At 37.9% G+C, this 15,717-nt stretch overlaps 1 protein-coding gene across 3 annotated transcripts in view; it reads left to right on the forward strand.

Annotated features, from left to right (window-relative positions):
* Window positions 1-15,717, forward strand: part of cadm4 (cell adhesion molecule 4) — a 339,603-nt gene that overhangs the window by 275,078 nt on the left and 48,808 nt on the right. For all 3 annotated transcript variants that reach the window (XM_033981097.2, XM_033981099.2, XM_055227757.1), the window contains exon 3: window positions 13,922-14,209. In XM_033981097.2, the coding sequence (XP_033836988.1) occupies window positions 13,922-14,209 (288 nt within the window). The remainder of the gene's footprint in view (window positions 1-13,921; window positions 14,210-15,717) is intronic.

A 15,717-nucleotide genomic window follows, 5' to 3' on the forward strand; every position in this document is an offset into this window, starting at 1 on the left:
TTTAGAGGCAGCAGACGTGTTTGTTTAAGTCCATTTGTGTTTGGAAGACATGTCTTAAAACATAGGACATGTTTAAAATTGTTAATTGCTATGGAAACTGTCTTAATCTTTCACAATTCTGATACTCTTAAATATGCCATATGTACACTTTAGTCCAAGTTTAAAAGTGAAGTGGAGTCTGTGGAGTTTACTACTTACAACTTCAACTATCTCTATAACTAGTATAACTACCTCTACTACTGCAGGAGGAGCAGGAATTGACTAAATCAATTACTAGCAGTTACTGTTTTTAACTTCATTCACTTCACTTTTTGCCCTCTTGGCTCACATTTTGTTACTGGCTTCCATATCCTATATTCTAATCCCACATACAGATTAGTGTGATGAAATAATAACCTCTCTAAAAATACAAATTATTACACTTAAAGAATGTGAAACCAGTCAAACTGAAACATCACACCATATATAAATTAAACAATGAATTAAACAATGTATTATGTTGAAGACCTTATGTAATTTATTATGAGAAAAAAGAATGAAGGATGTCTATGCATTATAAAAGGCATTTTGTTCAATGAGAACCATGTGGAAACAGCTGTCTGTGACTACCTCAGGGCATTGTTTCTCTGTCGTGGGTCAACATTAGAGTGTAAGAACTGAGTAAGTGGATGTGTCTAACAGTTCAAACTGAAACATGTTCCTTACTCATGGTTCAAAAGTGGGTACAGGGCCTTTAAGTTCTACATTTAAAAAAAACAGGTCCTAAGGTGTTTGGAAGTAGTTAAAAAGTCCTGAATAATGCATGATGTAAGACCTTTAAGCATAGTCACCAGCACCTTTCACCTTTGGCTTTAGAAGCACTTAGAGAGCTTAGTTTAGCTTTGGCATTGCCTTGTACCTCTATAGTCAAACTTTATTATTCCCGGCTTGACGCAGTGTCTTCTGTAATATTCTCTATGTGGTCTTGGTAGACAAAGTGTGTTTATTCATATGCCCCCGGTGCCATTTAAAAGCAACCATGGGTGACTCACATCCCACCCACTTTACAATTCTCCCATCGCAAATGTCCTCACTTTGCATTTTAAGCGATTTCACATTAAAAAGTCAGATAACTGCTGAGTTAATTTAGGAGACGGTTCTAGTCTTTGCCCCAGCAGTGCAGCCGCCGGAACAATGCTAAAAGCTTAGTTCCCCAACTCTCCTCTGGCTTCTTCACTCTTAACCCCTGTGATGAGATCAGTTATTGCTGCTACTCATTAGAAAGGGCCTTGATAATCGCATGTTTTTTAATGCCAGCTTTGTGGAAAATTATAGTAGTAACTGATATTATAATGAAGTTTCAATGGAGGCCCGAGGCTACGCAAAGGCATCGCATACGTTCTTATAATTAATTAGGGCCAAAGTTGCTACCTTCTCCAAGATTTTCCATTTTGTTTTTGCTTCTAGGAAAGCTCTTAGCAAGAAACGATCAAGGTTATCAACAATAGCTTTTTTTTTTTTAAAGATGTCAGAGACTTAATTGCGTTGCTGTACGATACGTTTGTTGTTGCCTTATTAATGCATTGTGTATGGTGGGTTGAAGGCATAAATTCAAGACTGCTAAAAAGGGAGTATTTGTTAAAGGGATTAACAAAAGACTAAACAAAAAAAATGTAAACACACTTTTTAAAATGATCTATTAGTCAATCAAGGGTATTCACTTTCAAAGGTACTCAAGGCGCTCACATCAGCAGAGTACACAGACATAGGCGGAAAGGCAGGTGAATCATACTTTTCAAGGATGCTTTGCAAGTAGTGGGGCTTGCACTGCCAACTTTGAGTTTATGAGAAAAGCCTTGACTCCTACATGTGTTGCAAAAATAGTCTTAGGTAACCACAGGAGATCTGAGAGTATACATTATTACTTATTATATTGCAATCCTTTACAGTGTCATTGTAGATTTCAGGCTAAGTCTGAACAGATACATCTGCTCAACCAAACTGTTACATTTTAATTTCTGGTATACAGCTACGTGATCGCTGTTTTTTCTCGCAACTTACTTTTCAAAGTGTCCATAGCAAACAGCTTGCACTCACTTGATTTGAAATAAACAGAAAATAGGCATTTACTTAAAGCTACCATCTATAAATTTATAACAGTACGGCAGGTATTAAACATGTTCCCCCTTCCCCTCACATGGCCTTTGTTCAGACTCACCCATAGGCTGTATATATAAATGGACATAGCTACCCTGCTAGCCTGCCGCGTTCCAAATAGGAAGTGAACATGGGCGCGCATCCAGCTTCATCGACTCTGGCTGCAATTCACTTTCTATTGAAAAACTGTCATCCTTCTCTCCAGAACTGCTGCTGTCAGGCTGGTCATTTTGATCTTAAAATGTTTGTATTAACCCGCTCTACATGGTCCTGGTATTTTTATTTCGATATTGTGAACATTAATAACACACAAATCAGGCACCTTTTTCATCCTAAGGTCCCTCCCACTAGGGTGAGCAACAGGTTTGATTGACAGTGTAGCTCAGCACCTGCTCCCTGCTTCACCAGTGGGAAGGGGCTTTACTTTCAACAGCCTCGCTCCGGATTGGCTTGTTGGTTGCTATGAGACTCGCGGTTGGAATTCCAAATATGGAACTTGGCTCCAAATTTGCCCCATAACTGCTAGCCTTGATGAGCTTCATTTAACTGAAGCTGAACGCGATGGGTGACGTCACGCTTACTTAGTCCACTTCCTTAGTCCACTTCCTTATGCAGTCTGTGGACTCACCTGTGCTCTCTGGTCTTCTTCTGTCAGGCCAAAGCTGGCACACTTTCAGACAGCAGTAATATAGGTAGCATCTAGTGGTGTTATGTGAGAATACAACAGCGCCGTATCAGCCAATCTAATTACAAATGGTAGCTTTATGTAGTATTTATGTAGTATTTTTTGAGCTACGGTGTCCAAAAAATAAAAAATAAAAAAGTCCTTGTTTTGCATCAGAAACCAAAATGCAGATAAAATGCAAATAAACATAAAAAAAATATAAATCTGTATTTATTCATAATAACCTCCTTTTTCTTAGCAGTAGGTAATTTGTACTACTGGCTCTGGCATAAGTGCCACTCATAGTCAAGAAGTTTGTGATTATGTGAAACCTTAACTGGGATTAATAAACGTAATTATTAAGCTCAAACCTAATATTTAAGACTGCGATGTGGATAAGATTAGCTTGCCTGCTGACTCATTTGGCCTGTGCACATTATTTTAATGTAGAACACATTGAAACATTTGAAAACATTATTCAAAGCTACATTCATTTAGAAGTGATTTTTCCATGTACATTTTTTAACCCATTCTAAATATTGATGGACTAAAGCCTGGGGCAAATGCAGTCATATCGATTCACAAGTCAAGACTTCTTCACTGCCCTTAACAACTGTCTGTGTGCATGTTCTATTGTCTTCTATGGATTTTTCAAATGACGCATGAAAAAATTTAGCCAGAAAAAAACAGCATAAACAGAAGCTTTCACTATTCTCTGATTCAATACCGCTTTCACTCCGGCACTTGTTAGTCACCACCGACACAAAGCGGGCTCTAATTGGCTGTAGAGGTCGTGGTGTTTTAACTCTGCTGGTTTCCTGGTTTCGATCAGATGAGAGCGAGCGGTAAGTTCCATTAAGTATTTAAACATAGTCAGCCGTGTGTGCTCTCCCGGGAGACGTGGACCCGCACCTTAGAGAGAGCGCGGTGAGGCTTAATCAGAAGGAGCAAGCCAACAGACAGAATGAAAGGTGAAATGAGACAGAAAAGAAGCAAGAAGAAAAGATAAGTGGAAAAAGTGGTTAAAAAATGGTGTCAGGATGTATCTGGTGAAGTATCAGTTTTATTCAACTCGATTTCACTACTAAGGAATTGACTCTATACTTGATGATTAGAATACCACAATGATAATAAAAAAGACTCTCTATTTAAACAACAGAATGTCATTTTCAACATGTAGTAATAGTACTTTCTTTTAATATACCCATGTAGTGTTATATCTGTGTAATCGCTCAGTCATTCAGACATGTTCCATAGTGGTTTAATGAGCGTATACCAGTCTATGTGGTCTTATACTTGTTCCGCTAGAGCAAAATCATTATAAAACTGTTCAGAAAAGGTTCATTTCTGTCCTGTGAATGTGATTTTTTTTGTACCAATACCTGCTCAAGTGAGTATCTAGTTTTGATACTAGCTTTAGTATCAACTAGTATCTGCTTTTCGATATTTTTGACAACCCTAACATATATGATCATGTTTTCAGATTTGTTCATTGTATATCCTGGTAGCAATACTGATCTTAAATGGCTTAGTCATTAAAAAGCTGGTCCACTGACTTCTTGTTCAAAACTGCAGTACACAAAGTATTCGCATCTCACTGTAGCAAGCAGCGGATTTTCATTTACATTTTGTTTAATTGTAGAAAAATGACCACATATAGGACCCAGACTTTTTGGAATAATCACAAGTGCGAACAGGAAAAGTGGGTGGAGATAGGGGGTAGGTGAAAACTGAAATTTTCTCAAGCATTGCAGGATTATTCAAAAGTGAAGTACAACTATTAAGAAACACTGTTACAATATGGCTAAGCTCCTAAAATAATAAACCTTTAAATAATCATGTCAAATAAACAGCATTATATGTTTGACCCAATTAAGCTCATTTTAGAGTACTAAGCTGCACAAACTAATGCAGATATCACAATAAAGAATGATGCCTAAATACCTGCTGCACTGTGAAATGCAAAGTCTTCCCACAGTTTCAATATAATACATACATTATTTATATTATTTATACTATTTTAAGATATCAAATGTGAAGCAAACCTATATGGTCAACGCAAATTGTAGGAAACTGGAGGCCTGTAACCAGAATTATGAAAGGCACCAGGACCCAGTGGAGTTTAATGTATGTGGTCCATGGTGGTTTCTGACAGCTGCTAGCAAACGCAATCACACAAAAAATATATTTTCTCAAAGTTCAAAATCTGACCAATTCTAGCCTGGTCGTTTCTTGTTACCATTGTGCAAGCAGTCGACCTTAGCTAAATTTTTGGTTCACTATTTCGGGTCTTTTTTCTCATTTCTTACTTTGACAGTGATAGTTGGAGCATGTTGAGCGAGCCCTTACAGGTAGGGTGAAGTTAGGTAAATTGGGCCACTTTTTGGTAAATCAAAACAATAATTTTAAGTTATCTTTAGAATTGAGTTGTGTTATTATAGGTAGTAAGCATTTATAATTTGGGATGGAATTGAGGGGAAAAACACTTTTGAAACCTCGGCTGGTGAACATTTTGGAGGACAGTGTCTTGGTAAAATGAGCCACATGCTGAGTTAAAATTAGCCACTCGTTACCTACAAAGAGTGAAAGAGATTTTATAAAGAAAATCAAAGGTGCACTGTGTAATTTTTCTGGTAGATGGTCCACCACCTGCTTATTTTCAAGGAAATGTTAGTATTTTCACCTGGAATGTTTCACAATTTGACATTAAGCCTAACTACCTTCATGCAGACAAGCAGGGGACGTTACCAGACCAAGCTACAGCTCAAATCTGTGGAGAGGCGACCCTGCTCACAGAAAGAATGTTTGATTTCTTACAATGCACTCACTTTAGTGCCATTATAATTTCATCTTATCCACATCTGCCACAGCAATATCTTACATTCAGAGTTCTTTTCATGCCCAGTCACTCCCCTCATAACCGTTGTAAACGCCTTGAATTAGTTTGCCTGTTTTGCAAGCCGACGAGCAGCTGGGGGTGTGCTTTATGAGATGGCCGGGACAGATAGCCATAATAGAGCGGTCAGACTTATTCAAATAGATTTCTCTCTCTCCATCAGAGCTGTATCTGACTCTCCCTCAGCTCTACCTCGGCATGCAAATGAGCCAGGACAATAAAGGTGAACTTGGGCTTGAACAGAAGTCTGACATTTAGTTGCCATTTACTGCAGAGAAGAAAAAAAGATTTACCTACCTGATGGGAATAGCTCTTGAACAATGCTCTCCCCGGCAGCAGACGGATTGGGAATTTTGGGCCTGCGGATTAGTGAGGTGTACTTCCAGGAACTACAGACTCTGCAGCTTAGGGACAGCGCGGAGTCTCTGGTGGATTTGTGTCTCTTTCCATATTATTCTTCCGCACCTGCTACATTACATAGTCAGTGGCCATGTCGGAAACTTCTCCACACTGAAACTAAATCCACTGCGGAATGTGGCTTGTTCATACAATCCTCACTCAATGCCTCTTAGAAAAGTCTTTTTATCCAGTATGAAATAACTTATAATATTTAATGTGACAAGAACATCCAATTTAAGTATTCAATATCTTAAAATACCCAAACGGTAATTTGAGTTCTACACTTCTAGCAGTTCAGGCTATAAGAGACATTTATTAACACATAGGGCAGCATTACAAGATTTATGCTAATGGCTAATAGAAAATGTAATTTGTTGAGTTCACTGTAAAATGAATATCGTAGCTAATCATAGGATCCATTTATGAAAAGATGTATTGTAAAAGTGGAACAGTGGTGTCAGGGGTGTAGCACCAAATTCTGGGCCTGGGTACAAATCATCTTGTTGGGCTTGTTATCTAATGAAAAATGCACATTGCAGACTTTGTAAGGGGCCCCTCGTTCTGTAATGTGGTCTGTCTCGGATAATATACGGGATAATATATAGTTATTATAGTTATTTTCATATAGAACTTTGGATTGAACATTTAAGACTTTGCTTTACAGGCCAAATATGCCAAACGTGGAACGCATTAGTGTAAACAAAAGACCAATGAAACAACTCCATAAGCTGGTAATTACTGTTAAGTGCATTTATCACATTACAGTTTAAATACTTGCCATTAACGGCTACATTTTGCACTTAGCGTCTTAAAATCTACATTTGTTTAGCATTAGGCTTAACTGACATTTCTATGACGACATAATCCCAATCTCGATATTACAATGAGAAGATATTAAAATCATGCAAATAAACTCCTCTGTTCATAGATCAAAGTTTGAAGAAAGGCTTTGAAGAAACAGTTAGCTATTCAATCTTCAAAACATGCACAAAATGTCTAATTTAGTAAGTGATGCCAGAGGAGTCAAATTAGAACATCTACTTCCCTGGTCCAAAAATGAAACTTTCGCAGTGCAGGCGTGTTGTGGTGATTTAGGACTCTGGGTTGAGGGAGACAGCTCATTTCTATCCCAAATCTTCCATCTTGCTTCCCCTCTCATCCCCAGGCCGCGCACATAAAGCCAATATCTATACAGCGTGTTGATGAATGATGGCCAGTGTTACATCAGAGCAGTGCACTCTCCCCCAAATCAGCCAATGCCAACAAAAAGAGGAACCCAGAACCCAAATGGAATGAAATGAGACACACTTTTGAAAGAATCTACTCGCCTGCATCAATATTAAACCATTCTCTGGGGCATTCATGAGGATCTATAGACATCGAGCAACCGTCACTATTATGAGTCTTATTCGTTATTATCAGCATCTTTCTCACAATGATTCAACGCCTTCCCTGTTGTAACAAAAGGAAAATTGCTCACCTCTTTTTTTTGGCCCGGCGTTTTTGTGCGGTGTCCAGCAGATGATGCATGTTCTTTCGCCTTGTGTTTTTACATCTTGACTAATGTCTGCTTGAGTAGGCCCACCACTTCATCTAATAGCTTGACTAAAATATTTGGCTAGTTTAAGCGTGCGAAGTGAGTGGCGGTGAACATCGCTATAATAATTAAAGGAAATAATGACAATCCAATTCCAAAACACTAAGTGGAATTGGCTGAAGTGAGTTGCAAAAGGTACAATATTATGCTAAATTTGTAATGTTGTTAAAAAATTACACTTATTGAGTTGTTTGTTGTTTTGTTGGAGTAATTTGATTAGCCTAGATGCGAATATATCCTCTTTTATTTCATTTGACATTCAATTTCTCCACTTAAAGCTACCATCTGTATCTTTAGTTGATAGTGGTAGCTTAAGTTTCCTTCAAAAGTCGCTAACACTTTTAAATCTTCAATAACTCCTCTAATTCTTAAGTTATACTCACCAAATTTTAGCAGAAGGTAAACTGAACCTTCTGAGATTTTTGGCTATATATAAGGTTATAATTGTTCTCTGACACTTGACCTTATCGCTACTTAAACAAGGGGAAGAAAAAAATGACCAAAGTGTCCACCATTGTCGGTTTCACACTGAATAGCCCGATCCAACACACTTTGCATAACATTTGAAAGCATTTCCGGGCTATGGCTCTTATTTGATCCTCAATATTACGTTTTAAGTTGTTTATTGTCGAGGTTTATTTAAAAACACCTTTCGCCCCACAGGAAGAAAACTGGACTAGTCAGGTCTGTGGAGATCACATACTGCCCCCTGTCTTTGAAAACGACTTAATATTCCTTTAATGGCATTTACGCTTGGGTATTAAAATGTCGACAATATCACTGCTGAGTTTCTAAATTTGACCCATGTGACTCAAAGTACCACTGTACAATGAGGGTTTGTTCCTCAGTGCTGTATTTGCTCATATTAATGTCGGAAGGGTCGTTCCAAATGCACTGAAAACATAAAACAAAAATATTTCGAAACAAAAGAGTTGAATGAATTTTTTCAACTGTTAGTGACTTTTGGGTGCCATATATACTTCTTCATATTGCTAATACCTTTGCCATTTCATGTAGTCCCCAATATTACCAGCAGAGCAACCTAAACACCTAATCAACCATTTTCTGTCAATGTGTAAGAACCAACAACTTAGAAATTAATTTTTGTAAACCAGCACAACTTTTTAAACAGTTAAATACCAATGCAAACTTGTCCAAAAGTTCTTTCTATCATACGAAACCTTTTAAAACAATTGATTAAAAGGAGATAATGTCAGGGAATAGTCAAAATCATCCAATAAGCACTTGGAGAAAAAATAACACCCACTTCTCAAATTTGAAAATGATAGAAGCAAGACATCTGTTATGTTGTATCAATGTACTGCCTGCAGCCATTCCACCGAGACCGACTTTGCAAACTCTCTCTGAACTTTTTATATCAAAACCCTGCTTCAGATTTAGTAGCGCTATGCTATCAATTCCGGCCGCTGAAAATCTACTGGGGTACTGTCACTTCACAATTTCATTCAAGCTTTACCTTTTTTTTTTTTTGTTCTTGTCGCCAGAGCTGTCGACAGAAGTGACATCACAAATGAGACTCTTGTGAAAAGTATACAGCCGCTTTCACTCCCGGATTGTGAGGGAGATACCATAGAAGTAATTTGGAGAGCACTATCCCGCAGCTAAATCGTTTACACATTCTTGCAGAAAATCTTTGCTTGTTTCAATGGTCTATCTTTGCATAATTTCGATGTTAACACTGAGATGTAAAATCAAAGAACGCCGAAAAACAGTATATGAGTATATGCAGTGATAAATTTGTTTTTGGAAATATGAGCAAAACACTGACATAAATAGTGACATAATATGGCAAATCAATAGGTTGTGTTCACGTTGTAAAAGTTGATGATGACATAACTTCAGATGGAGGGAAGGGGCCTATAAAACTCTACGGGAGATTACAGTTTTTGCAAGAAAGATCCAAACATAATCCAAACATTTATTTATTCGATTTATAAGGATCGGCTCCACAAACTTGTCATATTAATCTTATAGTCTGAAATCTTTTCAGCTGACAACAATCATGTCTTTGGGGTTAAATAATAACACTACAGTAGTCACTCGTTTATCGCGGAAGTTACGTTCTAAAAATAACCCGCAACAGGCGAAATCCGTGAAGTAGTCAGCTTTATTTTTTACAATTATTATAAATGTTTTGCAGCTGTAAAACCCCTCACCACACACTTTATACACTTTCCTCAGACAGGCATTAACATTTTCTCACATTTCTGTCTTGTTTAAACACTCTCAAAGGTCAATCCTTCGTAGATGTAAAAAAAAGGTGGCTTTATTGGTGCAGAACGTTTCCTCGACATTGTGGGTTTTGTCGGGGAGAAAACTTGCAAAAATACAGCACTTCAGAGTCACACTGCGATCCAACATTTATGGAAATTTGGCTGTTATAGTGAGGGACAACTGTACTGCCTAAAGTTATTGGAAAAAAATTTAAAAGAACTTCCTTTTTGCTTATTTATACTGACAGAGAAGACATAGCAAAAGATAAGAAATTCTGTCAACTGGACAAAAGTTTTAGAGTGAAGACGTTTTGTTATTTCAGTTCTGGTCTGGTTACTGGTGGGACACTACCTCGGAAAGCACTTGGATGGGTTGTGAAATGTTTTTACTCAAAAACTTTTGTCCTGTTGACAGAATTGAATTTTCTCTGGATATGAGTCCTACCTGGATGGCTGAGGGATTTACACAGACAACAGAGAACACATTAAACTTTGTACCAGTTTTGCTTTCATGTGGATAGGTCCAGTTAATTACAGCTATATTAACCATAAACCAGGTAAACACATCTACAATCTTCAAAGAATCCAGACCTGCCCTCCAGCTCAGTTTTAAATAATAAGCACGCTATAGTGTTGTGATGTCCTGTGAACGCAACCTTGTATTTGAAGATGATTTTCAAAAATAGAAGCCAATATATTATCAACAATTTTAGAGCCTACAAATAATAATAATGCATCAGTCTTACATAGCACTTTTCCAAATGCTCAAAGTTGCTTTACAGTTTTGTGCATTATTCATTCTTTACATATTTGTTAGTGGTGAGCTTCTATTGGGGCAGACTAACGGAAACAAGGCTGCCAATCTGCGCCATCGGGTCGTCCAGCCACCTCCAACACTCACCACATTCACACTAGGCAGTCTGGATGAAGTGCCTAAGGATACGATGGCAGTTTTTGCCACTGGGACCCCACTGTGGCACCCTGTATTCCCAGCGGTCTCCATCCAAGTACTAACCAGGCCCAAGGCTTTGACACGTAGCTGTGGCCAAATACTGTCACAAGTGCTAGTACTTTACATACCTTTTCGGCTTGCTTGAAATGTTAAGTTATTTTATTACCAATAGTCAAAATGTCTGCCTTGCTCTTGAAATAGTTTTCTTTCACCAGCTGCTCAGTGTCTCAACATTACTGACATATATAAGATTTGCAGAGGGCTTTTTTTTTTTTTTTTTTTTTTACTATGCACGCGTTTGCCTTCTGGAAAACAACCAAGCTAATTAGAGAAAAGGCAGCATTATCTTCCCTAGCCACATACTCCGCCGTAATGAGAGATTGGCGACGATAAGTCAAATTACCGAAATAACTCCAGAGATTTCTTTAAGTGTGGATTTTAGTTAAGTGTGGCGTATTGATTAGTTAGGGCGCAATGACAACAACGCTGTAGACTAAATAATGAAGTCAAGCTAATGTCTAGTCTAATTAGCATTCTCACCGTGTATGTGCGGAGAAGTGGCTCGTCATTGAGTTGCTGTCAGATTACAAAGCCACTCCCAAAGGACTTTGACAAACAAGTCGAATAAAAACAGGATAAACAGCGGCCAGTAATCAGACAGTACAAAAGAGAGCATCACGTACATCAAGGCATATAAAGGCTTAGGTCAATGTTTGTTTTTTTTCAAGGTTTTTCTGTTTTTTCAGACTAGTACAATGTGTTCCATGTTAGATAGATGGATATAAAGGTCAGAACTAGTGGTAGATTGAGAAGCAGTCAGTGTAAAGTGCAGTTGCTAGAGCTATAGTGTATACATTGCAAACTCAAAAAGTGTCAAACTCACTTTCACCGAGGGCCACATCAGCAAAATGGTTACACTCAAATTTGCATGGATGTAAAAAATGTCACTGTGTAATTGCGTATCTCCTGATAAACTGACATTTTAAGACATACGTTAAGTCATACATTTTAATTTACCTCGTTGCGGGCCACATAAAATGATGTGGCGGGCCGCATTTGGCCCCCGGACCTTGAGTTTGACACATGTGGTCTAGATGGTTACTTTTATAAATTCATCTACACGAACATACAGTACAAGTTTCTAGTATTCCCAGCTGATCTAATTTATGGACACTCAGCAGTACCATGGAAATTTCAATATTTTGGCAGTTTTTAGCAGTATTTGAAAAGACAGTAGCAAAAACAGAGCAGATAACTCACGATTTGGTGTGAGGGCGATCTATAACTTGGACAGATATCAATTGTTAGCACCAAAAATAGAAGAGTGCATCCTATTTAGAGTCTTTCAGGAACCTCCCCCCTCATCATCGACTGCAGTATTTTTCACAGGGATTTAGGTAAGGATTGTGGCTTGGAGTTTTTATTTATTTTTTTGGTTTGTAAGAATTATTCAGGCTTGGTACCCTAACTTCTAATCTTAAATAGTTATTAATCCTGAATAATTGTTAATGAACTACTTATTCAATGTAATTAAGGTGTAGTTATTATAGTACGCATTACACTTACACACTTTCAGTACATTTGTCGAGGGCTTGGTGGAATGGCGGAAAGCATCACAGTACACAGTGGGCTCCCGTAGCTTGCAGTACTTCAAAGAATAACACGCTTCAGTGGAGACATGTATTCTCAAAGATTGCTTTATGCATGATTCATTTCACTTATACTTGTATGATGTCACTATACAAACATGACATTGCCTTGTGTAAAAAAAACAAAAAAGAAAAAAGGTTTGTGTATGCTCTTTATACATACATATGCTTTAAACATCAATCAACTCGACACCTTGAATACTGTTATTTCTACTGACCCAGAAAGATTACATTGTGTACTGGCGGTTTGCTTCCATTTGTCTTTCCCTTGCACTTAATGATACTGTTTGGCTTAAAGGGCTTGTACCTGATTTCATACCATGTGTCAGGAACATATTTAAGTTTGAACCTTTATCCCCGCCCACTTCGTCCTTTCTGCCACTGTGATGTTTCGCTATGAAGCAGGAACAACTGTCTGGGATGGTGTCATGCCGTTGTTTCCTCATAGTTCCCCAACCTCTGCCTACTATTTGTGTTTTTGTCACTCTTGAAAATACGCACAGAGAATGAGGTGTCTGGGACAGTGTCAGGCAGTTAGTTTCCCATGATTCTTAGTAACAATGTGCCTGATTCGAGAAAAATGTGAGCCTGTCAGCACCTTTTGTATTAGTTATTACCTGAGAAAATGCTATGTAAAATGAATAGACTATATTTTATAGTCTCATTTGTTTCTTATTTAGCAGCATTTACTATACACTGCTTGATGTAAAGAGCTTTTATGTTGACAAGAATATGTTAAAATTATATACAGGCCCTTTAAGGGGAGACACTACTGACATACAAGCTTTCATGTGTCTACTCTGCACCAAAATATGTATATATTAATGTTTTAATATTCAAGTTAATCAACTTGCAGCTGTAGAGTTATATGCAACATTGTAACTTCAAAGACCGTTTTCTCAAAATGCATTTTCTGCCATAGGGAAATAAAGATCAAATATACCTAACTTTCCAATTTTCCAAGATTTTGATGAAGCATACAATTTCTTTATCTCTAATTTAGTAAAGTTTTAACTTCAAAAAACTGAGCGAAATTGGAATTTTTGGGCATTTTCTTTTTAAGTGAGATTTAGTTTACTCAAATACTAAATAAGATATCCAAACACATCTCTGTATATCTTTCAGCATCTAATACGACAACAAAACAAAGCGACAAATTAAAGCCTTGCTCCATCTATTTTGGAGATTCATATGTCCCCAAAATTGTCAATTTTGGCAGTTTTACACATAGAATGCCTTATTTTTACATGAAACCATTACGTGATGAAAAATATCTAATGTTTTGTTTGCTTTTTTCCCTATTCACATACAGTGTCTCACCTCAGTATTCCACATCACTCACATGTCCCCTTTTTTGTCTCCTTCCCTTAATCCCTTTTCCTTCTCTTCCATAGCTCTGAGGGACGAGCGGTACCAGTTGGTTACATTCACGTCACGGCTACTGCGTATTAGCGTGGCCAACGTTAGCGTGTCGGACGAAGGCGGGTTTTACTGCCAGCTCTACACGGACTCCACGCATCACCAAGCCGCCACGCTGACGGTGCTGGTGCCTCCGGACACGCCCACGGTGGATGTGAAGCAGGACGCCGTGGAGGGAGGAGAGTCCGAGCTCACCTGTGTTTCGCCCAGAAGCAAACCCGCCGCTACACTCAAATGGATGCGCAACGGTCGAGAGATACCAGGTACAGAGAGCAGATATGTGTGTGTGTGTGTGTAGGGGGAGAAGACTTGAATAATGGATAAGGATAAAATGAGATGGTGAGGTCAATATTAGGTAGTGTTCATGTTCTACAATTTGACGATGTCATAATTTTAAATGGATGCCAGGGGACTATAAAAGTTTATGAGAGAATTACTATTTTTTGAAAGAAATCACCCAACTTATGATCCACAAATGCTGAATCATATATTTGTTAGAGATTGCCTCCAAAGACTTAATCGTAACCACATATTAATCTTATGGTTTATTAAAGCCTTTTCAGTTTACAACAATCATGGGAATGTACAATGGCACTGCTTTCTGCTATTGTGGCAAAAAAAATAAGTCGTGCTTATTTATGCTGAGAGAAAACCTTGAACGTCTGTGCCAATTTTTGTTTCATGTGGATAGTTTGATATAGGAAATATTAACCATAAACCAGGTCAAAGAGTCTGCAGTCGACCATAGAATTCAGACTTGTCCTCAACTATAGCAATACTATAATGTCCAGATGTCCTGTAAATGCAACATATAGGTAAACTTTAAATTATTTTTCAATCGTAGAGCAAAGATTAGAGGTCATGGAAATCTGTATGGGAGTATGAAAAACACCATTTTAAACTTCGTGAATATACTGTATTTTTCTGTTCACATATAGATTGTGTAGCCAGGTACAGGTTCCTGCAGGAAAAATGTGTATGAGTAATGTTAAGGAATGAAAGGTAAGAGAGTGAAGAGTATCTCCTACATCCTGAGCAAAAATACTTTTCAGACTGCCAAGATAAAAAACAAAAACACAAAAACACTTGTTTCATTCATTGACACAATTTTTTTGGTATGAATCATTGTCCTAAAGAAAGAAGGCTACTATAAGGTAGCGTCAACAGCTACATCATCACTCACTCTTGTTTCGAAACCGTCTTTTAACACAATGTTTGACTGAGATGGATTGCCATTGATGACTTGTTTGCTGTCTTGCACTTTGACAAAGACATCTTATTTTCCTATGGCATCGACATAAAATAAAATGGTTTTATTTAGCACTGTTTTTCATTCCTTGACAAGTTCACATTCATTAGCATATAGTGATACAAACAAGTTGGGTTAAAGGTCCAGTACCTTGCCGTTTCTCTCTAACCAAAACATACCACTTTTGTTGAGCGCAGCCTGAACGGTACAAAAGCGAGTCTAATGAGGTTCATTTGGTTTTCTGACTATTTATTCCAACAGATTATTTTTCAAACCAACATTTAGTTTGTTTTCATGTCTCTGTTTAATCCCTCAGTCGTCTAGGTCTGATCCATAGCAAAAGACAAAATTAAATCTGTCAACTGTACAAATCGTTGTAGGAGTGAAGACGTTTCGCTGCTCATCCAAGCCATTTCTTCAGTTGTTACCTGTCAGTTTCTTCCTCAGACTGGCCATGTGATGTTGCTGTGACGTGTTCGGTCATCTGATTTAAACAGGTTTTGGCGCTGACTTCGTACCGGT

This window comes from Periophthalmus magnuspinnatus, chromosome 16 (genome assembly GCF_009829125.3).
Source record: "Periophthalmus magnuspinnatus isolate fPerMag1 chromosome 16, fPerMag1.2.pri, whole genome shotgun sequence".
Lineage (NCBI taxonomy): Eukaryota > Metazoa > Chordata > Actinopteri > Gobiiformes > Gobiidae > Periophthalmus > Periophthalmus magnuspinnatus.